The 25,515-nt window shown below is 38.8% G+C and overlaps 1 protein-coding gene across 2 annotated transcripts in view; it reads right to left on the bottom strand.

Annotated features, from left to right (window-relative positions):
* NTSR1 (neurotensin receptor 1) overlaps positions 1-2,700 on the bottom strand; it is a 139,394-nt gene extending 136,694 nt beyond the window's left edge. For both annotated transcript variants that reach the window (XM_074288790.1, XM_074288791.1), the window contains exon 1: positions 1,636-2,700. In XM_074288790.1, coding sequence (XP_074144891.1) covers positions 1,636-2,352 — 717 coding nt within the window. In that variant the 5' untranslated portion in view covers positions 2,353-2,700. The remainder of the gene's footprint in view (positions 1-1,635) is intronic.
* Positions 2,701-25,515: the final 22,815 nt, after the last annotated feature.

The following is a 25,515-nucleotide window of genomic DNA, read 5'->3' as shown; positions in this document are numbered from 1 at the left end:
ATTTGAGAAAGGGCTTTACCCTCAAAGTTGAAGGCAAGGGTTTGAAATATTTCTAAAGGAAATCGACTGCTTGTCTCACTAATGGGCTCTGCAAGGCTCTTTTCTGAGCAAAACCTAGGGCTGACTCTAGGAATAGCTTATAGAAAAAGCAAAACTATACCCAGGGACATAAGGACGTTAATTTTTTGCTCTCCCTCATATTGCTTTCTGGGCTTTGGTTTTCTGGGAACTGTCCAGGAACAGGACCCTTTTTTACAGAACGAGATAATCTTGCCCTATGATTATCCTATGCCTATGAGGCAGATGACTCCAAGTGAGGCACACCTGCAATAGAAAAAGGGCTGCAAGGGATGAAGAGGGGAAGCGCAAAAAGGATTGTGTTTAACTGTGGCTTCAAAATGTACTGCCTCTAAAATTTCTACTTTAAAAGCGAAATTTGCATTTAAATAATAGCTCTCCACAGACATCTAGGTCCCATGCAAGCACTCATAAATGGGTGAAAAGATCCCTTGTTACAGCAGAGAAAAAGCAGCCCCGGTCCCGCGGCGAAATGCCAGCTGTAGGGAACTGGGAAGCCAGAACCCAGAGTAACCTCCCGTCAGAAATGCCCGACCCCACAGCACCCTTTACTTCACTCCCCACTCGGAAAGGCTGCAGGGTAGGAAGGTACGAACTTCAGACTCCCCGCTCCCACAGTGGTTTCCCACAGGGAAGGAACGAGGGGAGCAGCAGCTCTGCTGTTTGCTACTCCTGCGCTCCGTCCTTTCACTCCCCTGGGCCTCAGTTTTCTTATCTGCCAAATGGAGGGACTGGGTTCGGTGACCTCTAAGTTCTCTCCTGCTTGGAAACCCTTTGATAATAAGTACTCACTTCACTCCTAGGAGGCGCAGACTCAGAAGCTGGATGGGAATTAGAGTGAGAGGAACCGGAGGAAACCTATGAGTGGCTGACCCCTTCCCAGTCTGTCGCTTTGACTGAGACAGAAAAGGCCACCCCTTTTCATCTCCCTTAACATTATCACAGAACGCTACCACTTTTAGTGTTTTCCTATCCGCAAAACTTTGAAAAGTTTAGATAGACTTGGAAAGGATCTTAGAAATTCCTTCTAACAGCCTCATTTTATTGAGGTGGGATTGAGGTCCTAGGAGACAGCTTGGCTGTTGTAGCTCTTCTGCCTCCGCGTTCAGGGCTTTCCCCCCTTTAGTAAAACACTGCAGCTCCCTTTACCACCCTAGTCACCTAATTAGAGTGGGTAGAAGGAACTTATCTCCCCTCCCCTCCTGCGGTTTCCTTTTGAAATCTGTAAGGAAGACTTGAATTAGTTCCCTGAAAAAAGAATTCACAAGAACAGGAAAACTCGTGGTTTTGTCTTTTTTTTTTTTCCGAGGAAGATGGAGTTGGTGGAAATGATATATGTGAAGTTAGGGAATATGGAGTTTAAGCTAAACTTTCTATTTACTCCTCAGCACTCACTAGACATAAAATAAGACATTTATTGAATGAATGGATGAAGGGAAAGGTGGAAGTCCCTGGATGTGATGAGGGCTGAGAAGTAGGAGGGAGCCTCGAGATGAGATGACGGAGCAGGAAAGCTCCGGTTCCCATCCCGGATAAGCGGGACCGGGAGGCTCTCACCTGAATGACGATCTTGACGGTGGAAATGTCCACAATCGTAGTACAGATGAGGCCATTGGGGTCCTCGCTCTGCTTGGCGTTCATCTGGCCCATGGTGAAGAGCATGGGGATGGCGAGCAGGAAGGAGAGCAGCCAGATGCAGCTGATGAACTTCTTGGTCCGGCTCCTGGACATGATGCTCTTGGCCTTGAACGGGTGGCAGATGGCCATGTAGCGCTCCAGGCTGAGGCTGGCGATGTTGAGCGCCGTGGCGTAAGTGCAAGCATCCCGGAGGAAGTAGTACCCGCGGCACACGGCGTCGCCGAAGGCCCAGGGATAGTGGACCCAGATGAAGTTGTAGAGCTCGATGGGCATGGAGAGCAGGAGGATGAGGAGGTCGGAGAGGGCCAGACTGGCCAGGTGGTAGTGCACCGTGCTCTGCAGGTTCTGCAGCGACTTCTTGCGCACCAGGGTGAAGGCGGTCACCGAGTTCCCCACCGTGCCCACCACGAAGAGCGTCACGTAAACAGCGGTGACCAGCACCTTGGAGTAGATGTCCGTGTTCACGTCCAGATCCGTGTCCGGGGCGAGCAGCGGCTCCGACGAGTTGGCGGTGCTGTTACTGTAGCCCGGGGCCAGGAGAGCCGGGTCTCCCACCGCGCTCTCCGACCGCTCTAAACTGAAAGGACTCGGTTCCGCCGGGCTGGGAGGCGCGGGCGCCGTGCTGTTGAGGCGCATCTTGGCGGCGGGGCCGCGGGAGAGGAGGAGGAGGCGGCCGCAGCCTGCCCTGCGTCGGGTCACTTTGTGTTCTCCCCACCGTCAGGACCACCTCCCTGCCCCGCAAAAGCTTTCGCTGTCGGAGGCTGAGCGCTTCAGAGAGCGGGCGGCGGACAGCTCGGGCCAGGGAGCCCTGGACTCGCCTCCTCCAGTGTCTCCAGGAGAACGGTCCTGCCCAAACCCCACAGTCTTTGTCTGCTGGGAGGCGAGCCTGGACGTGGGGCTGGCGTTCCCGCTCCCGGGCTGGGCTCGGGCTGCGCCGGAGCTCGCGCTCTCCCCCGGCCCTCAGGCTTCCCGGCGGCTCCCAGCCCGCTCCAGAGCGCCTCTGACAGCCGGAGAAGCTCGCACAGAAACACACCCGGCGCGCGCACTTACGTATCCACACACACACACACACACACACACACACACACACACACACACACACACACACACACACACACACACACACACACACACACACACACACACTCCCACCCCCCGTCTGCGCACTCACGGCCCGAGAGACAGACAGACAGACGGACAGAGACAGAGAGACAGAGACAGACACACAGAGACAGAGAGACAGAGACAGAGAGAGACAGAGAGAGAAAAACAAAGAGACAGACAGAGACAGAAAGAGACAAAGACAGACACAGAGAGACAGAAAAACAAAGAGACAGACACAGAGACAGAAAGAGACAAAGACAGACACAGAGAGACAGAAAAACAAAGAGACAGACACAGAGACAGAAAGAGACAAAGACAGACAGAGAGACAGAGAGACAGAAAAACAAAGAGACAGACAGAGACAGAGAGAGAGACAAAGACAGACACAGAGAGACAGAGACAGAAAAACAAAGAGAGACACAGAGACAGAGAGAGACAGAGACAAAGAGACAAAGAAAGAGACAGACACACAGACAGAGACAGAGAGACAGCGACAGAAAAACAAAGAGACAGACACACAGAGAGACAGACAGAGACAGAGAGACAGACACAGAGACAGAGAGAGACAGAGACAGAGAGACAAAGAAAGAAACAGACACACAGAGAGACAGACACAGAGAGACAGACAGATACACAGAGACAGAGAGACAGAGACAGAAAGAAAAAGAAAGAGACAGACGCAGAGAGACAGATAGAGACAGAGAGACAGAGACAGGCACACAGAGACAGAGAGACAGAGACAGAGAGAGACAAAGACATTCACAGAGACAGAGAGATAAAGAGACAGAAAAACAAAGAGACAGAGATAGAGAGAGACAAAGACAGACACACAGAGACATAGAGACAAAGAGACAGAGACAGAAAAACAAAGAGACAGACACAGAGACAGAGAGACAAAGGCAGACACATAGAGACAGACAGACACACAGAGACAGAGAGAAGAGAGAGACAGAAAGAGAATGAGACAAAGAGACAGAGACAGAAAAACAAAGAGACAGACACAGACAGAAAAAAGAGAGACAAAGGACAGAGACAGGAAGAGATGAGAGAAGATGTGAGAAGGGAGAAGGAAGAGAGAAAGAAGAGAGACACAAACAGCAGAGACACACAGAGAGCTCCCCTCCTCCCCTCCTTCCCCCTCCCTTTCCCCTTTCTTCCTTCTCCCCTCCACCCCCTCCAACCATTGGTGCTTCTCAGCTCCAGCTTGGTTTGGGAGTGCACAGCCACCTAGGCCTGCTGTACAGTAGTGGAAAAGGGGAATCAGCTTTGTCTTTTACTGTCCACTGCGTCCACCAGAGCGGTATCCAACTTCTGCCCTTCTCTGGGTGAAGCTGAATCCTCTGCCTTCTAGCAGCTTTCAGGAGGAAGCATGGAGCTGGCTTCCTCTCCTCTGGCTGTATTCTCCAAAGTTTCACCTGGAATTGGGAACACCTGGGAACTGGGAGGGTAAATGCTTTCAAGGAGAGGAGATGGAGCCTGGAACAGGAATGCGGGTGCCCCTCTCTGACACTCTGGAGAGGTGTGCATCTAGGAATGGTTCCAGAGATGACCTTTCCCCAGCTTGGGGTACTGGAAAGAACTAGGAGTGAAGGGCCCTAGTCTCATGCTCTAAGGTCATTTGAGCCTGATTTTTCTCACTTTTCCTCACACAGGAGGAGAGGATAATAGTTTTTGTGTATTGATTAACTCAATAGATTTCTCATGTCATAGTTTAGACAATGGATATGTATACTGCATTTTATTTTCTCTGTATGGAATAATCAATTGACTTTTTTTTTTTTTAAGAACTAGAGTGTGCTAGCCATCTGGACACAAATTTCATGAATGAAACAATCCCTACTTATAAGACATTCTAATGGGGAAACAGCAAAAACACATAATTCAATATAAATATAAAAAGAATAAATACAAGATAAAACTAAGTTACTTAAGAAGGGAGCCATTGCAATGGAAGGAATTAGAAAAAGCTTTATGTAGAAGGTTGTGTTTGATAAGTGTAGTGAAGGAAGAAAGATTCTGTGAGGTGAAATTTGAAAGGAGAAGAAAGACTGTTCTAGACAGGAAATAGTCAGTATAAAACATACTGAAATAGGGAATAGATGCAACAGAAAGGACATATTGGCTCTATAACAGAACCATAACAGGGGGAATTAAATATAATGAAATTGTAAAAATAGGTTAGGGCTAGATTGTAAAGAAATTGAAAAACTTAAAGGAATTTCTTTTTTATCCTAGAGGCAATAGGAAACCATCTGAATTTATTGATCTTGGGAGTGACATGGCTAGATTTGTGCTTAAGGAAAATTGTTTTGAAGGCTTTCTTAGAAGATAGATTGGACTAGAAAGAGAATTAAGTCAGATGAATTAGGAGAGTGTTTTTGTTAAATTTTTATTTATTTTATTTTTAATTTATGGAATGAAGTAAATTTCCATAGCATAGTTTAATGAAAATGACAATTTTAATGGAATTACAATTCTTTTATGTACAATTTGCTATTCCTTTTGAATATATATATATATATATATATATATATATATATATATATATATATATATATATATATATATATATATAAAATGGAATTTACATGTACTTTTTTCTTCTCTCCTCCACCCATCAGATTATTACCATTAGACACAAATCTTGTGTGTGTGTATTCTATAGACATTTCTAATTATTACTTCTTTCTCTGGATGTGGACAGTATCTTCCTTCACATGTCCTTTATAGTTAATTGGAGTTAAAATATCAAAATTGGTTAGCTGCTCAAATTTCTTCTTAAAACAATACTGTTGTTACTGTACACTATTCTCTTGGTTCTGCTTATTTTGCGCTTCATTATTTCATGCAAGTAGTTCCATGTTTTTCTAAGATCATTGAGCTCATCATTTATTAATAGAAAAGTAATATTCCATCACAATCATGTACTACAAATTGTTCAGCCCTTCACAATTTCTAGTTCTTTGTCATCATAAAGAGAACTTCTATAAATATTTTAGAATATATATATAGGTTCTTTTCCTTTCCCACTCATCATCTTGGGAAATAGATCTAGTAGTGATATTGCTGGTATTTTTGTGGATTTACTTTATATTCTGCTACTTTGCTAAGAATATTGTTTCAACTAATTTTTTGGTTAAGTATAGGATTTTTCCAAACATATTATCATATTAAAGAGAAAAATGTTGTAATATTGTGGGTGAGAAATGATCTATTTTTTTGGAGCTATGCCCAAAGGGCTATCAAACAGTGCATACCCTTTGATCCAGCAGTGTCTCTATTGAGTCTATATCCCAAGGAAACATAAAAAAGGGAAAAGAACACATATGTGCAAAAATTTTTGTAGCAGCCCTTTTTGTAATGGTAACTTGAAATTGAAGATGCCCATCAATTGGAGAATGGCTGAATAAGTTAAGGTATATGAATGTTATGGAATATTATTGTTCTATAAGAAATGATTAGGAGGATGATTTCATAGAGACCTGAAGAGACTTACATGAATTGGTGCTAAGTGAAGTGAGTAGAATCAAGAATCAAGAGAACACTGTACACAACACAAGAAGATTATATAATGATTAACTCTGATGGACTTGCCTCTTTTCAGCAATGAGATGATTCAGGCCAATTCAAATGGACTTGTGATAGAGAGAATCATCTGCATCTAGGGGGAGGAATGTGGGGACTGAATGTGGATCACAACATAGTATTTTCACCCTTTTTGTTGTTGCTTGATTTTTTCTTATTTTTTCCTTTTTGAATTGATTTTTCTTATTTAGCATGATGAGTGTAGAAATATATATATATATACATACATATATATATATATATATATATATATATGAACTATACATGTTTAACATATATTGAACTGCTTGGTGTCTAGGGGAGGGGGTGGGGGGAAAGGGGAGAAGGGAAGAAGGAAAATATAGAACATGGAGTTTTTCAAGGGTGAATGTTGAAGACTATCTTTGCATATATTTTGAAAATAAGAGGCTATTATTAAAAAAAGAAATGATGTATTGTAATTAATGGGTGAATGTGAATATAGAGGAATTGGATTTGAGAAATGTTGGGGGAGAAATGACTAAATTTAGCAATTTATGGGATGTGTGGAGGATAATGAAGAGTCAAAGATGAACTTGATGAAGATTATGAACTTGAGAGACTAGGAGAACTGGTAGTGTTTTCAACAGCAAAGGAAAGCTTGGAAGAAGGGTGAGTGGGTGAGGGAATAATAAGTTCTTTTGGACGTTGAAATTGTTTGAGATATCCATAGTCAGTTGCTAATGTGAAATTGAAACACAAAGGAGAGACTAGTGCTGGAAATATATGGTATGTCAGATGTATTAGTACAGTTTTAAGCTTTAATAGCTTAATGTGTTTTAAGTAACTAATAATTTTAAATTTCTCTAAGACTTTTGGGACACCCTATATAGTTATGGAAGTTATTGGCATAAAAATAACAATTAAATGCACCTGGAGGTGAAGAAAAAGACCATTTAGAGAGAAGACAGGAGGATTCAGGACAGACAGAATTTTTTTTTTATAGCTTTTTATTTACAAGATATATGCATAGGTAATTTTTCAGCATTGACAATTGCAAAACCTTTTGTTCCAACTTTTCCCCTCCTTCCCCCATCCCTTCCCCCAGATGGCTGGTTGACCAATACATGTTACATATGTTAAAGTATAAGTTAAATACAATATATGTTTACATGTCCAAACAATTATTTTGCTGTATAAAAAGAATTGGATTTTGAAATAGTGTACAATTAGCCTGTGAAGGAAATCAAAAATGCAGGCGGACAAAAATAGAGGGATTGGGGATTCTATGTAGTGGTTCATAGTCATCTCCCAGAGTTCTATCGCTGGGTGTAGCTGGTTCAGTTCATTACTGCTCTGTTGGAATTGATTTGGTTCATCTCATTGTTGAAGAGGGCCATGTCCATCAGAATTGATCATCATACAGTATTGTTGTTGAAGTATATAATGATCTCCTGGTCCTGCTCATTTCACTCAGCATCAGTTCATGTAAGTCTCTCCAGGCCTTTCTGAAATCATTCTGTTGGTCATTTCTTACAGAACATTAATATTCATGTACCTCAATTTATTCAGCCAATCTACAATTGATGGGCATGCACGTAGGTTCCAGTTTCTGGCCACTACAATGAGGGCTGCCACAAACATTCTTGCACATGTGGGTCCCTTTCCCTTCTTTAAGATCTCTTTGGGATATAAGCTCAGTAGTAACACTGTTGGGTCAAAGGATATGCACCGTTTGATAACTTTTGAGCATAGTTCCATATCACTCTCCAGAATGGCTGGATATATTCACAATTCCACCAACAATGTATCAGTGTCCCAATTTTCCCACATCCCCATCAACATTCTGCATTATCTTTCTCTGTCATTCTAGACAATCTGATAGGTGTGTAGTGATATCTCAGAGTTGTCTTAATTTGCATTTGTAGGACAGACAGATCTTAAAGAAAGTCTTTGAGATAGATGATGAAACAAAAAAAAAGGACTACAAGAAGTAGTTAGGAAAAGATCTAGGAAAGTGGTTTCTGAGAAGAGAGGGATGAACAGTATCAAATATAGCAGAAAGGTTAAGTTGAATGAGGATTGAGAAGAGATGATCATATCTGGAAATTAAGAAACCATTGGAAACTTTGGAAAGAGCAATGAGTTTGGATGAGAAAAAAGGAGAGATTTAAACAATAATTTAAGGAGTTGGTAGAATCTAATGAACATTTCATATAAATGAGGAAGATTAATATATATTTGATATATATTTGAAAGCAGTAGAGAAGGAACTAGTTTATAGGGAGAGATCAAAGATTAGAGAAAAAGAGATGACTGGGGTGATCTATTAGAGAAGATAGATGAAGGGATCAAAGGCACAGGATATATATATATATATATATATATATATATATATATATATTTATAGGATTGACATCGAGAAAGGAGAAAAGTAAAATAAGAACAAGGATAATGTCCCTAAGATATAGAGAAATTGAAGTTCATTATTAGGATGGTGAAGAAGTTAAAAATGTGTAAATCATAAGAATAGATTGAATGATAAGAGCTTGTGGTCAGATAGAGAAATATCAAAATTTTTGATTTAGGAAATGTATTATTAATGATTAATGTTCTTGGTGAGACCTAGGTGTGGCTAAAATGGAGCAAAGAAGTGGGTAATGGGCCTTACAGAAATTGAAGAATTGGGAGATTAGGGATTTTGAGGGAGCATCAACTCGGACACTAAAGTCTCTTATAAAAGGGTAGGAGCTGGGGAGGAGAAGAAGCAAATGAGCCAGGTATTATATTCATTGAGAAAGGAGGGAGAATGACTTAGGGGTCAATGGATTGCAAATGCCAGGATATAAATGAGGCAGCAGATTTCAATATAATGCATTTCAAAGGAGGAAAGATTGTTCATATTTCTCCCCTTAAACTCTCCTTTTCCCCTCTTATCTTCTCTATTACTATAGAAAGTAACACAGACTTCTAAGTCTTTTCTCTTTGCAACCTTGCAACTTGATCTACTCACTGTCTCTTCCTTCCTACACTCAATCTGTTGTCAAGGTCTGTTAATTTTGCCTCTGCAACATCTCTTATATACATCTTTTTCTACTCTGTACTGGAGCAGTGTCACAGTGCTAGTCCTCATCACCTCATACCTGGATTATTGCAATAGTCTGTTGTTGAGACTACTTACCTTAGGTGCCTCGCTGCTCTAATTCATTCCCCATTCAGCTACCAAAATGACTTTCCTGAAGCTCAGATCCACTCATGTCATTCTCTACTCAATTAACTCCAGTGGTTCCCTATTGTTAAAAAGCTCTTTCATACCTCTTTTATGTCAGATAATATACTCAATTCTACTTCTTTTTTTCTCTTCTAACAGAACATTCCTCTTTATTACCCCTTTTTGTTTTTTTTTTTTTTTAGATAACCATTCCATCATATTCAATTCACACCTATTCTCTGTCTCTATGTGTACTCCTAATTCACTTAATAATGAGAAAGTTTTTAGGATTTACACGTATTATTTTTCCTTGTAGCAATATAAATGTTTTAAATTTACTCTTCTCTTTCCTGTTTATCTTTTTATTCATCTCTTGACAACTCTGGGCTTTTCATCAGGATTATTCGAAAGTTCTCTTTTTATTGAATGTCCATTTTCTCCCTGAAAGATTATACTCAGTTTTTCTGGGAGGGTAAATCTTGATTGTAATCTTAGCTCTTTTGCTAGGAATATCATATTTTACATTTTTGATTCTTTAATATAGAAGCAGTGTTATCCTGATTGTGGCCCCATGACATTAAAAATAATTTGGCTATTTATAGTATTTTCTCCTTGACCTGAAAGTTCTGGAATTTGGCTATAATAGTCCTAGGAGTTTTCATTCTGGGATTTCTTTCAAGATGTGATTGGTGGATTCTTTCGATTTCTGTATTTACTCTCTGGTTCTAGAATAGCAGGACAATTGTCCTTGATAATTTCTTGAAATTATTATCCTTTTCCGGGCTCTTTTTTTGGATCATGGCTTTCAAATAGTCGGATAATTCTTAAATTATCTCTTCTGGATATATTTTCTTGTTTTTTCCAATGAGATATTTCACATTCTTTTATTTTTTTCCCACTCTTTTGATTTTGTTGTATTACTTTTTGGTAGAAGATTTCACTGGCAAATTCTAATTTTTAAGAAATTATATTCTTCAGTGAGCTTTTCTACCTCATCTTCCATGTGGTCAATTCTGTCATTTAAAGTAGTCTTTTCTTCAATTAATTTTTCTACCTCTTTTTCTATTAGGCCAATTTTACTTTTTAGGAGGTTTTTTTTGATGAATTTTTGCATATTTTTTTTTCTTTTTTGCCAATTCTGATTTTCAAGGCTTTCTCTTCACTAGACTTTTGTGCTTCTTTTACCATTTGGCTAATTGTTTTTAAAGGCATTATTTTCTTCAGTAATTTTTTTGTGCCTCCTTTACCAAGTTGTTAACTCTTTATCCCCCTCCTCATGATTTTCTTGCATCACTCTCATTTCTCTTCCCAATTTTTCCTCTACCTCTCTTGCTTGATTTTTAAAATTATTATTTTTTTTTTAGCTCTTCCATGGCCTGACTTTACATTTTTTTCCTTGACACTTTGGATGTAAAGTCAGACCATGGAACTGTGATCAGGATCTTATTTCTCTTGCAGCCACAAGCTCTGGTGTGCTAGTGCTCCTCTTGTTCAGGAACTGAAGCTCAGGACGTGACTGGCATCCAACTTTTGCAATAGAGTCCTAATTCTTATTTAAGCAAAGAAAATACAATCTCCTTTTGACTAGTTTTCCGAATCCCTTAATATCTTTGGGCTGAGAGATTTGGAATAGCCAGTGATTCAGTAACCTCAAGGGATGCTTGGAGTTTGCTAGAGTGCTGCCTATGTTGGACTGCATTTCACCCTCACCCCAGTGCAACAGACCTTTCCTGCTGATCTTCTAAGTTTTCTTGGGCTAGAAAATGGTTTCAACCAGTCCTTTTGTGGATTCTGCTGTTCCAGAAATTTTTAGGCATTATTTAATGGTGTTGGAAGGGGTTTTGGAGAAAGTTCAATTATATCCTTGACTTTTTTCTGCCATTTAAAATTTTCCCTGAATCAAAGCTATGATTAAATTAATTAGAAACAGTAGTGACAATCATAATAATAATACTAATAGTAACAGTTAGTAGAAGTAATAATAAAGAGAATTAGTAATAATAATAATAGTAGTTGTAATAAGGAGTAGTAATAGCAATTAGTAATAATATTAGTGATAATAAAAGTAGTAGTAGTAATAGTAGTAATATTAGGAGTTAATTGTAAATAATAACAGTAATTATAGTAATAGTGAAAATAGTAGCAGTACTAATAATAAATAGGAGGCATAGTAACAGTATGTAGCATTTATGTAATGTTTGAATGTTTGCAAAGCACTTTATAAAATATAATCTCATTTAGTCCTTACAACAACCCTGAAAGGCAGATGCTATAATTATCCTCATTTTTTAGAGGAAGAAATTGAAGTAAACAGAAGTTGTGATTTGCCCAAGGCCACACAGCTAACAAATGTCTGTAAGCCAGCATTTGAACCCAAGCTTTCCTGACTTCAAGGTTAGTAAACTCTGCACTGCACCATTTACAAAATGCCAGGGTTTCATACTGAGATGTAGTCTATGATATCTATAGGAGCATCTTTCCCTCAATAGCGAACTTGGCACTTGGAGTTTGCACAAGATTTCCACCCCAAGGGTGTTGAGTACTTTTGGGGAGCCCTTGCCTTTCTATTTGATGCTTTACTGGATACAGAGACAATCACTGACCAACCATGGCTGTGATTGGAGATTTGTCATCAAAACTTTCCTGCATAATCTTAGTAGAAAAGCAAGAGATATTTCGGTACATTGGGCTTTTCTGGCTCCAATATGGGAAATTATTTTCCCAGAGTTTATGAGAACCCAGGGTGGGTTCCATCTTGGCCACCATTTGTGGTATGGGGTCTCCAATTCTCTCAGTGTAATTTTATGTATCCATGCCATGAAGTTTGAAACCAGAAGAAACTGTGTCTTCTGGAAAAATATACATCAGTGTAATTGGAGCATCAGAAATAATCCAAAGATCTTGAGAATCTGAGAAGAATCTGGATTTGTTCTCTAATCTTAAAACCAAGTAGGCACTGTGCTGAAATAGGAGTGTGTGTGTGTGTGTGTGTGTGTGTGTGTGTGTGTGTTACTTAAAGCTCCCTATGTGCACTTTTTAGAACCTTTTGATTTAAATGGGATAATTTTGCAGCCCATTACCGTGGAAATTTCATTTGTTTTCTATAGAAAACTCCCTGAGTACATATTTCTCTTTACTGAGCAGTATATATAATGAATGTGCTCTTTTTTCCTAGTCATCAGCTCTAATTCTATGAGGCTGGTTTTTAAGTTCATTAACTCAATATGTTATCTTGGATTTTGGCTCAGGAGAAACAGTTTTAGGCATATTTACCACTACAATCCAAAAAACCAGAACTTTAGTGTCATTGGAAAGCTTTATTGTGTATTCAGTCAATTATTTTCAGTAATTGGTGAATGTCTTTAGAAGATCAAGAGACAAGTCAAATTATCAATATCAATTGATCCAATTGCTACAATATTTATAAATAATTTAGAACAGAAACTTGAACTGGGTACTTGGAGGATGCCTGTGGAGAAGGGATGGACATTGAGGAGATGATTGACATCTGCTTTTATGGGGCTTATTCTGGAGGCAATATTGCTATATAGGAAAAACAAAGAACTCTTTCAGAAGGTAACTGGCAAAATCCTCAGGCTCTTAATGTTTGTGCTAACTGAGTATAACTTCTGATAGGTTTTATTGAGTTGGAAGGGTTTAAAGTTTGGATTATGTCTATCATCAAAATCTAATTAGGGAAGGAGAAGCTCATTGACTGAGGGCCAGAACAACTGCTGAAGATAGTCTTTCTATTAAGATACAAAAAGATAACTAGGTTCTTAAACATTTTCCACTTGCAACCACTTTCCTCCCAAGAAATTTTTACCTGATCCTGGCTATATAAGTATATAAAATAGGCATATAAATCAAACATTTATTTGTAATAAATCATAATTTTGACCCCCATATTAAGTTGCAAGATCCCATATGGGGCCTTATCCTGCAGTTTAAGAACCGTGAACTAGACAAGTGGAGGGAATAGACTAATAATAGATCTCTGATGTACTGATGCACAATAATGCTAATAATAATTAATATAATGGTAATAATAATAATGACAACAACAATAAAGTATAAATTCAGAATAAAGTATATAAGTAGTGAGGAACACTTGGCATAGATGAACTGATTGTTCAGTGAGTATTTACTAAATGTTTACTTATTGGGTAGTACTGAAAATTAGACAAAAAGAAATTCAAGTAAAGAAGTCAAATCAGATAGGAAATGTTTGTTTTGTTTTACTTGAAAGGTATCTTTCTGTGTATATCTGCCATACAATTGTAGTGGAAACCAGAATACTTTTGTTATTACTATCAGTGATTAAAATGAAATCATTTGAAGAAAGATGATAAATTTAGATTGCATTGGCTGAGGATTTATAAATTCAATTAAATAAATACTTAGTAAGTACTTTTTTTTTTTTAGTAAGTAACTTTTCTGGGGAATGCAATGGAGATGAAAACTTTTCAGAATATTCCCTTTCTTAACATCCATTGCTCTGAAATTTATCAGCAAACGAATTCTCTAACTTATTTTTGCTTTACTCAGTAGCTTATTTGTTTAACTAGATTTGATTCTGGTTTGGCTATTTTCTAGTTTCTTGATCACATTTTGACTTAATCTTTTAGAGCCTCAGTTTCCTCATCTGTAAAACAGGGATACTCATGGTCTCTTTCATGTAGTAAGAAATCTTGAAGATGAAGTGCCTTGCAAATTTTTAAATCTTTTATGAGATGTCTCCAAAATCTTAGTTTTCAGTTACTAAAACTTGAAGCTATTAAAATTTTTGGGACACCTTGTATCTTTTATCTTATACTTTTTATTTTATTTTATTTGTATCTTCTATTTTTACATTGCCTAAATTTTCCCTATATTCTTCCCCATTCCTTCTCCAGGAAACCATCCTTTATAATGAAGACTTTTAAAAAAGAAAAAGAGAAAAAAATAACAGAAACAATCAATATCTCAAAGAAAAAAATCTACATGCGCAATCTTCTCCACCTATGCACCCTTCATCTCTGCCAAGGAGTCAAGGAGGGGAAGTATCTTCTCATATATCCATTGGAATCAAGCTTATTCTCTATTATTTTGCATTCTTCTTCTTTTTTATTTTTTAAAGATCCCCTAACTTATTCACTTTGAAAGTGCGAGGGCTTTTAGAACTAATCACACTATTGTTGGCATGAGAGCTTTGACCTGAAGAAGTCTATCAACTTCAGTTTCCCTGGTAGCAGGGATTTTAACCATGTACCACGATGTTAGTTCAATATTAATTTTTAATTCTTTTTGTGGTTGTTCTTTACATTTACATTTTAATAGTAATTTTATATATAGCTTTACTGGATTTGTTTACATTATTTTGAATTATTTAACATATTCATATTGTCATTTCTCACAGCATGACAATATTCTGTTGTATTTTATGCATAACAAATTATATAATCAATCTCCATCAATAAGTACTTGATTCTAGTTCTTAATACAAAAAGTTTTGTTGAAAATATTCTGGCACATATGAAGCTTTTCTTTTTGTCATTGGCCTCCTTGGAACATATAGTAAAATCTCTGGGTCAAAATGTATGATATGATAGCCACTTTCTTTGCAAAATTCCAAATTGCTTTCCAGAATGTTGAATTGATTTACAGCTCCACCAACAGGGAATTAGTATCTTTCCAAAATCCCTCCAACATAAACTATATTCTTTTTAAAAAATCTGCTGATTTACTACTATTATTTTTATGATCATAATTATTACTATATTATGAATAATACTTGTTGTCCAGACTATAATATTCAATTTGATGAACCACCAGTAGACTTATATACTGGAATAAATATCTAGACAGAAATTACAATGGATGATGAACAGGAGGTGAGCATTCTGGATTGTCTTTGGGAAATTACAAAGTTCTTTTTGTGATCCCAAACTCCTTTCTAAACAAAGAGCCATCTTTTTGCACAAATATTCTGTGGGTCTATGATTACAAGTCACAGAATGATAGTCTCAGAACTGAAAATAATATCACCGTGAGAGTAATGAAGAGGAGTATAGCAGATGTGAGCAAGCTGAAACTATATTACAACTAAGAAGAAATGGAGTAAATGATGTCATTAATTAAATTATGGATTTAAAAAAGATAGGATGTTCGTATAGTAACTCTCCTTCTTCTCCCTATCCCCCTCCCAGCCCAATGCAAACTTATGGAAAGACATGGACAAGAATCACATTAGTTGATCAGGAATGGATGGGTCATAATCTGCATTCTTAGAGAGCCTACCCACCTCATTAAAATAATGGATCCATTTTAGTGTTTGAGGATAATAATGTTGATGATGCGATTAGTGTTTCTTCAGGGGCAACATGATGTATATAGTGGATAGAGGGGATGCTTTTGGAGTCCTGAAGACTTAAAGTCCTGCCTCTGACATCTGCTAGCCATATGACTTTGGGTATGTCACTAACATCCCTCAGCCATCTCTCTAGGACTTTAAGCTATAGAAAGAGATGCTGCTCTGTAGCAGGAAAGGACATCTTCATATAGAGAATTCTTCAAATATATGAAATTAAAAGTTTGGTGAAAAATAGAGATTTTTAGCATGTAAATGGTTGTTTTTTTAAAACAACTCTCAAATAAGCAAATAGCTTTGGAAAGAAGCATGAGCCCCTTTTATCACCTAAACACATTCAGAATTCATTTCTATAATGCCACAAAAGTCTTTGTTAAAGGCAGTTATATAAAGAAATCATTTCATCCATGTTCAAAGTGTCAATCTAGGCACAATATACTAATTTGTTGATATTTGATGAGTACTCCAGGCAAAATACCTAGTAAATATTTGAGCAGTTAATTATTTGAATTGTCTGCCTGTCCTGGCTGGTAAATTCTTCTCTCTCTTGGGAGTTCTGGCCTGTGGTTGAAGGGAGCAAGAATTGATTGCTTCCATTTACCTGTTCAGTCAGAGTATTATTTTGTCAGAGGGAAACTGTGTTGGACAGAAGAAAAGTCAGAAACAAATTGTAGTCACTAAATATCCTGAATGTCTGAATATTTTCCTGAAGCCTCTGGCTGTTTGTTTTTCAAATACCTGACCTTTCTACTAAGCTGGATTTCTTTTCAAACATTCGTTTTCTTTTCTTTCTTTTCTTTTCCTTTTTTTGAGAGAGTGGCCAAACTTGGAGCTTAAAAAGTCATAAAACCAAAAGGCAACTTAAGACAAATATTATGTTGGAGCATTTACTTAAATTCACTTTGGAAAATGTCACCAGGAAGATGTTGAGCCAGAACTTCCTGAGGATTCCCTGGTGACCCAATCCTATGGGGGGGGGGTGTGGATCTTCATATTGATCTTCCAGTCTGCAACAAGGAGGGGAGAAAAGCCTGAGGGAGCAGAGGTATTTGTCTTCTTTCTGTTTGACCATCCCTTTTCTATTATTTCCCAAGGCAGGTCCCTCTCAAGAAATCTAAAACCTGTAAATAAAGTTGGTACTGGGGAACAGCCCCAGAGAGAACTGTGTCTGTATCACATTTGATTAAAGTGCTGGCTAATAAGCCGTAAACACACTTGGCACTTGTCTGACTCATACACTATTGGATGCCCGACAACTTTACAGCCTGGAAAAAATACAGTGGGCTCTGGAGGCAGGAGTGAGGCTTTTGCCAATGAGCTACCCTGAACCCACTGGGGAGACTGTGAAACTGCTTTCTCTGACCTGCTGATCCTGTGTTCTTGTGTGTGATTCCTGCTGTGAGTGTGAAGGATAGAGAAAGAAATGCTATGTTAATAGAAGAGTTTGTTTTTCTTTTGGGTACTAGACAGGGCATCACTCTAGGAGATGGAAGAGCCAAATTTGGGTCCAGGTTGTGCTGTCTGTATCATAGGGCTCTTGGCAAGTTATTATCTGATCCTTAGCATTCTCTTTCATAAAAACAGGGATAAACTGGTTAATTTATGGGGCATCACCTAGCTGCCTCCAAACTTGGTCATGCTCTTTGTACAAAATAGTAGACCACTGCAGAACCCAGAAGATATGGTGTTGAGCCAGGCTCAACCCAGAACAATTCCTAGACTTCCTGAAAGAGAATTGCTTGGAGGAGGACATGAGTTTCTTTTCCTATCCCCATCTCTTGACTAAGGAATTACCTTGTGAACACTGGAGGGTTGGAGGATTCAGACTTTTCATCAACATTTAAGAGCAATCCTGAGAATGTACTAATCTGGCAAATGTGCTTACATCAGGAGGGGAGAATAAACTCAGCACACTGAAGAAAGACAGCTTCAGTATTCTTTAAGGAAACCCAGGCAAAAGTTACTCCATTACTGGGGGGAATATCTAGATACCTTTAGAAAAAGCATTTATAGAAACCATAAGTTCCTATATGCTCCAATCTTGAGTCCACTTTGCTCTGGATTGTGAACATATTTATAGGACAGTGTTGGACTTTTGTGGGATGTTTTATGCAAAGTACTCTTACTATGCTATCTTGATAAATGCCCCTTTCTAAAAGTTACTTAAGTTTGTGAGTCAAAGTTAAGTTTGTCACTGTGAGTAATGGAAAATCAAAATATCTGAATTTGAATCCCAACTCTATCACTTACTAGTTGTTTGAGCTGTTAATCTCTTCACATTCTAGTTTTCTCAGTTGAAAAAAAAAAGACTTTTTTCACTTGGGGTCCATGAACTTAAAAAATATTCTGATAACTTTATTAAATGTAATTGATTTCTTTTATAATCCTTTACCCTTAAAAACATTATTCTGAGAGTGAACCCAGGGGCTTATCATTACACACAAAAAAGTTGAGAATCTCTGCACTAAATAACTTTTAAGATCATTTTAGGGTCTAAATTTATGATCTTGGGATTTAAGAATATAGTTCAGTAAGCCTGATCTTTAAAGGTCTAGGTCAAAAGCAACATCAGTCTACCAAATGAAGAATTCCCTAGGAAATCAAAATGAGGGCTACTTTTCCAGATGATTCCCACTCACCTTTGCCCAGTTTCTTTTCAGGAATGCCTTTAGCATAACCAAGAGGCAGCTTTCAATCCCATCTAGTTGGAACTCTGCAATTGACTGGAGACCACTAAATGGCCAAGAGAGGAATGTTATACGTTTATTTAAAGACCATATGGATTCAGAGTAATATGCATACTTATTAAAATATACTATTTATTAAAGTTCCGCTGTACATTTTTCCCACCCACACCATGGAAACTGCAAATCTCCTAGAACTCTAGAGCATTTCTATGGCATTTTAAAAATAGAAAACATAAATAAACATGTAAAATTCCAGTGTTACAAACCTACAATGCTGTCTGTCTGAGAAAAGTGTATGGTTGATTTCCCCTCTCTAGTCACCGGGCAGTCAACTGTAGCTATTGTAAAGTCTAAGGATATAGAACTACATCTGTCATTTAGCTCATGTGTCATAACTAACCGTCTTTTAAAGCTCAACTAAATGATACTTCCTCAGTAAAACCTTCCCTGTTCTCTTCCATTATTTATGAATGGCTGTTATGCCAAACCCCAACCTCACATAGCAATTTGCTTGTATTTCCCTTATGCACTTTTCATGAAAGGAGAAACAGGTTGTTGAAGTAGAAATGATAGGAATCTTGATGTTAGGAACAGGGGAAAGTTACTACTCCTCCCTAGAATTTGTGATAAGGAATTAAGGAAAAAGCCAGACACACTCTGTCATGTGCCCTAAAGGTTTAGAGAGAGGATTTCAAAAGTATTTTTAAAAGGATAGGTAGAATTTGTTGATTAAATATTCTATAGGGAAAACCAACACAAATGACATGGGAAGCTTTTAAAGATGAAATTGTGAATTAATAAATAACAATTATTTATATTATAATATAGTGCCTGGCACTATATTAGACACCAGGGATAAAAAGATAAAAATGAAATGTTCTTGCCTCAAAAAGCTCATGTTTTGAGGATATGAAGATGATACTTACCAGATATGCTAGAGAAGAAATTTTATTTTTCTGAGATCACCTCCAACTAAAAGTCTGACAGGATTACTAATTCAAGACAAAAGAAACATTAGAAGTTATCTAATTGGGGGCAGCTAAGTGGTACAGTGGATAAAGCACCAGCCCTGAAGTCAGGAAGACCTGAGTTAAAATGTGACCTCAGACTCTTAACACTTCCTAACCAGTGACCCTGGGCAAGTCACTTATCCCCAATTGCCTCAGCAAAAAAAAAAATTAAAAAAAAATTCTAATTTAACTCTCATTTTGTAGATTTAAAAAATCTGAGGATCAGAGATACCATGTAACAGACTATTGTCAATCTGTTGGTAAATAGCTAGGACTTCATTCCAGGAATTTTAACTTCAAATTCAATATCTTTTCATTATTCATTGTTCCCTATCTACTAGATCAGATACCCATCTAATAGCTCAGAAGTTCTTAACATTGATTCTGTGAGCTTGTGTTAAAAATATATATCTTGATAATTATATTGCATTAGAATCAATTTCCTTTATAATCCTCTTAATTGAATTATGGATTTAAAATGTCATCCCAAGATGGAGTTCATATACCTTACCAGGTTGCTAAAGGGGTTTGCAAACATCAATATAGACTGCCAAAGAAGTCCATCAAAATGACCAGATGGCCAAATCTGGACATAAAAAAAAATTATACAGGACACAAAAAATATTATAAACCCCTAAATTAGACTGAAATCCCCATGAGGTCAGAGATTACATCATATCTAAACTTTATCTCTCAACCTTTAAGCACTGCACCCTCATCATTGATGTTTAATAGATATTTGAATTAATTTGAATTCTCTACAAAGGATAGATATGACTCTAGGGGAAACAACCGCCCAAAGGAAATAAGGCTGGAGAACAGACATTAGCTATCTTAATCCAACTAGTCCATTCTCCGCTGTCCCTCTACAAGCCCTTGGAGCCTGTGGTGATTTTTATGAAGCTCCTGCTGCTTGGATGTAAAACACACTGATGTTAGATCAACAGGAGCTGAAGAGATAGGACTGGATATGATTAATTAGAAACAGGGTTAAAAGACTTCCAGCCAAGGTGTCTCTGCTAGTACTTTTGGGTTTTGTTTTGTTTTGTTTTTTTGCTTTTCCTTCTTTCTCATTCTGTCTCCTGCCCATCAGTGTTTCATTTGGAGCTTCCTCTTGTCATCATATAGCACCCCTTAGTGGGCTCTGTGACAAAGTGCACTGACCCACTGGCATGTGACTTTTCAATGAAATGGTTTTGAATTATTTTGTTCCCAAATCCAAGTCATTCAACAGAGTTTTTAAAACATGCCTTCCTTTGCCTTGAATTGCTGGATACTTGAATTGTTGGAGCTGTTAACATGGAAGCTAGATTTCTACAAATTGGAAATATTCCTATTCAGGTGTGAGGTTGGACTAGGTAGGAAACAGAAAATACCCCAATTTGGCTGAAACAAAGAGTGTGATAAAGGAAATAATGTGCCACAAAGCTGGAAAGGTAGCTTAGAATTCAAACTGTGAAGAGCTTTAAAAGTTAAGCTGAGGAGTTTGTACTTTATCTTATAGGCAACAGGGAGCTATTGAAGCTTCTTGCTTCATAAAAATTCTTTTGCTGTTGTGTACATGATGACTGATTGGAGACGAGGGAGAGACTGGAATCCAGGAGTGTAATTAGGAGGCTAATAGTCCCAATGGTCTGGGTGAGGGTTGAGAAGGGCTTGAACTTGAGTGATGGTGATGTGAGTGCAAATAAAGGGAGAGAATATGAAAGATGAGGACTGCAGCTTTGCAATGAATAACTTTATTTGAATGATGAAGTTGAAATCCAGATTTCAAGGGGCTGAACAGAGGGGAAGGAGAAAAGGCATCCCACCAAACAAGTGAGACTAATAACATTATATTTGTGGAAGGAATTTGTTAGAAAACTGGCCTGCAACAGAGGAAGGAAGTTCCTCATTTAAACCAATTTATCTTCCTAAGTGAGGATTAGTTCCTACAGTATGTTGTTCAGGGCCTAGAATGGCAAATGTGTAAGGAGGTTTGTTCTGACTTCCTTCTCTGTACACCAGTCTTTCCCTTCCATCACCATTATAGTTGGAATGAGGTCAGACATACAGTGATGGCCCATTTAGTCCATAGAATATATCATGCTTGTAGCCAAGGCAGAATATGGACAAGGATTGGAATCTTCCACAAAGATGAAGAATGCCCCATGTTTACAAAGAACAGAGATACTTGAAGGAGCCCTAATGTATTCAAAGAACTAAGACATTCATTTGCTGATCTGACCTAGAACAGCTGTCATGTACCTGAGTAGTCTCTCTCAACGTATTTGAAGTTTATGCAGCCACTCTCACTGCCAACAGGATACCCTCTTCTACTCTGCTTAGGTATCAGGGCTGGGGCTTCTCTCTGACTTCCCCACAGTCCAAAGACCCAAGGAGGACCATATCTGCCAGAGTTAAGAAGTACCTTTTCCTTTGTCTGTTATCTTTGCAGGTCTATAGCCTTTTCCCATGCTTCCAAGCCCAGTGAGGTACTCTCAGCACTACCAGTACTTTATCTAACATCCTGGTTAGTTACATTCTAGGTCTGAGATTTTATTTTACAGGATAATAGGATTTAACTTAGCTAGGACCAGAGACCAACTGCTGTGTTTTTACATGTGAGTAAATGGAAATCTAAAGATGTAAAATGACTTGCTCAATATCATACAGATAGTATTAAGCAGAACCAGAATTTGATTCTTATGCTAGTACTCTTTTCCTTCTTAATTTAGCTGTTTCCTTATTTATGATCCTTTTCTGAGTCCAGTTTCCTCTATAAAATGAGGGGATTGGACTCAATGACCTTTAAATCCTATGATGAAAGGAACCTCCACATTTGGCCATTGTGTGCTGTACAATGTGTAGGTGAAAATGATGGGGGTGAGAATAAGAAAAAGCATAAAAGTGTATCTCACTGGCCAATGGCCCAGTCTTTCTTACTGCCCTGGAGTTGAGAGCCCCATCCTCATCCCCAGGGAACTGTGTGATCTCTGTTGTGTTGCAAGCAACAAATCCGTGTTAATGGGATTACAAAAATAGCCCAAAGACAGAAAGCAGCAAAGCAGGTTCTGCTCCATCCATTCTTGTATTTTTTTTTAGATAGCTTAATAATGTTTACTCTGGTACAAACCATTACACAAGCACTTTTCAGAGATGAGACAATTGGGTGGTGGAGAAGGGAAGGCCAGTCCTAACATCCAAGAGTAGAATGTACACTTCCTAACCCTTAGCCTTTGCCCTCACCCTACCTTGTTCTTCACGGCACCTCCAGACACCCTCAAAAGAGACATGGTCAGAAATTCTCTATCACATATGCTTAGGAACAAGATCCTGAGCACACCCAGCCCATCCTCATCAGCTCCTGTGGGGCTGCTCTCCTAGGGGAAAAAAGAGTCAGTGGTTAAGTGACGGGTCCCAGAGCAAACCTGGAACCCAAGTGTTCTCACTCTGCTACTTGAGCAACCAGTCAACTTTTTGGTTAGTAGGGCTCTTTACCTCTCCTGATAGAAATAATGTATGGATACAATTCCAACTGCACTTAGAATTCCCATTTTCCTTTTCTTGTATCTGGGAGTAAATAGAGCTTGTAGTCCTAAGTTCCTTTCCAAACTAATGGAAAAATTGCAGTTAGAATTCCCATTTTCTTTTTTTTGGAATCTGGGTGTAAGAAGAGCTTGTAATCACAAGTTCCTTTCCAAACTAATGGAAAAATTGCAGTTAGAATTCCCATTTTCCTTTTCTGGAATCTGGGTGTAAGAAGAGCTTGTAATCATAAGTTCCTTTCCAAACTCATGGAAAATTACTTAGAAGATAGGAAGGGACTTCACTGGAGTGAGACTGAGACATTGTGGAACTGGAGCACAGTGGGGAACAAATGGAGAAGAGGAAACGATGCACTGTCAATTTAATTTTCAAGATCAGTAGTTGAAAGAGAACAGGGAGAAGTGGATGAATCTAGTTGGAGGATTGGGGCACTTCCCTTCCCCTTTCCCTGCCAATCACAACCTTGGGAAGAAAGAGGTACTGGCAGGACAAGGGACCAGGAGTTTGGGAGAGGTTTTGCCTATCCTGATAGAGCAGCGTTCTTTAGTTATTAGTCCTTGCCCATCTCACCCTGGAAGAAGTCATCAAACTGATGCATGGGGGTGGCCATGTTGGGGAAGGCAAGACTCCTGCACTGGATGACATGTAGTAGCTCCTATTGAGTTTCTGCTTTTTTGCTGGGAGGTTCCCAGAAGATGAACAGACTAGTGTCTTAACTGACAGTCTCCTGGGGCCACCATAGAACATGGTCCACACTGGAGTGAGCCACAAGTCAAAATATTGTATTTTTTTTTAGATAGCTTAATAATGTTTACTCTGGTACAAACCATTACACAAGCACCTTTCAGAGATGAGACAATTGGGTGGTGGAGAAGGGAAGGCCAATCCTAACATCCAAGAGTAGAATGTACACTCCCTAACCCTTAGCCTTTGCCCTCAACCTACCTTGTTGCCCATAATCTATGATGAGTAAACATAGTACGCTCCTTCACTCAATCTCTGCTCCCTAGAAGGTGGCTTGAGCTGCTGGTGACAGTGGGAGTTCAGTGTCTTATTGCCAAGGGCTAGGGCATAGCTGTCACTCCCCACTTCTTCAGTTGTAGCCAGTGGAGTGCCTTGAAGAGAACTCTTAGAGAAGACATTATTGACATTGTTGGAGCTGTAGGGGAGGAGCTGGGTGATGAGCTGGGTGATGAGCACAAACAGAGACCCTAGAACCACTGATCGTCGGTCCTTATTTTTATTTGTCTTCCTTCTAGCAATCTTGGAGTAGGAGCAGCCTTCTGATCACTTGGGGGGAAGGGTAAAGGCTCACACCAGCCTTAGGGAGAGGCCAAATCCAGTCCTGCCCACATGGCACTGCAGCTGGCTCCCAAGCGCCTCCATAGCACTGGAGCCACTCCTGGCCCAGGCCTGGATACCTACTCTTTCTGTTCTTGACCAAGTGCTTGCATTCCTTTAGCTTAGAAGTTATTGCCCTTCTGGCCCCCAGGTGTAGCCTCCCCAGGTAGCTGGCTTTTCCAAACTTTGACAGGCAGAAGAACAGCTCTTCCCAGCTGAATTAGGTTGCAGAAAGTGGTTGGAGGAATATTAAAAAGAAGTGCTAAATTATACAAATTTCAAAGACAATTAAAATTATTGAATGAAAGAATGAGCCCAACCAGATATTTTTACCATTGTTCATTTCAGTATTGGCTGAATCATCTGCAATTTTTTGAAAGAATCCAATAGCACATAGGCAGAAGGGACTTTAGAAATCAAGTCCAACTTAATCTGACCACAGATATCTGTGGGAAAACTTCCCACTTCTAGACAGTCTACTCCATTTGGGGGTGAGCTAATTGTTAGAAAGTCTTCCTCACCGCAAGCAGGCTCAATTATTCCTTTAGCAATTCCATTCTACTGTTTCTAATTCTTCCCTATCTGGGGCCAAATAGGATAAATCACCCTTCCAGGTGATAGTTCTTCAAACACTGGAAGGAAACTGGCTTGCTCCCCTGTCTTCTTTTCCCTAAGCTAAATACTACATTTCCTTCAGCTCCATGACGGATTTCTTATGGCACACTTTCAAGACACTTCATTCAATTAAACTCAACAGAGGTTTATGGAGTTTCTCTATGTGCTCTGCTTTGTGCTGAGCCAGGAGCCTTAAGGCTAGTTGAGTGCTTCAGATTAGTCAGATCTGAAAATATTACCTCCCTGAAATGACTGTGAATACCATTAAGAAGAAAGGATTTAATTTGTCAAGATTTTGAGAGTCTATAATCTGCTACATAAGTCAAGTCCATCCATATCCAGTGTTTTTCACCAATGGGTAGCCGAATGGTATCGTGTATGTAGTTTGGGACCTAATTCAAGGAAAATTGC

Source organism: Sminthopsis crassicaudata, chromosome 2, assembly GCF_048593235.1.
Source record: "Sminthopsis crassicaudata isolate SCR6 chromosome 2, ASM4859323v1, whole genome shotgun sequence".
Taxonomy (NCBI): domain Eukaryota; kingdom Metazoa; phylum Chordata; class Mammalia; order Dasyuromorphia; family Dasyuridae; genus Sminthopsis; species Sminthopsis crassicaudata.
The sequence above is the reverse complement of the archived record's forward strand: the minus strand, read 5'-3'. Positions and strand labels throughout refer to the sequence as shown.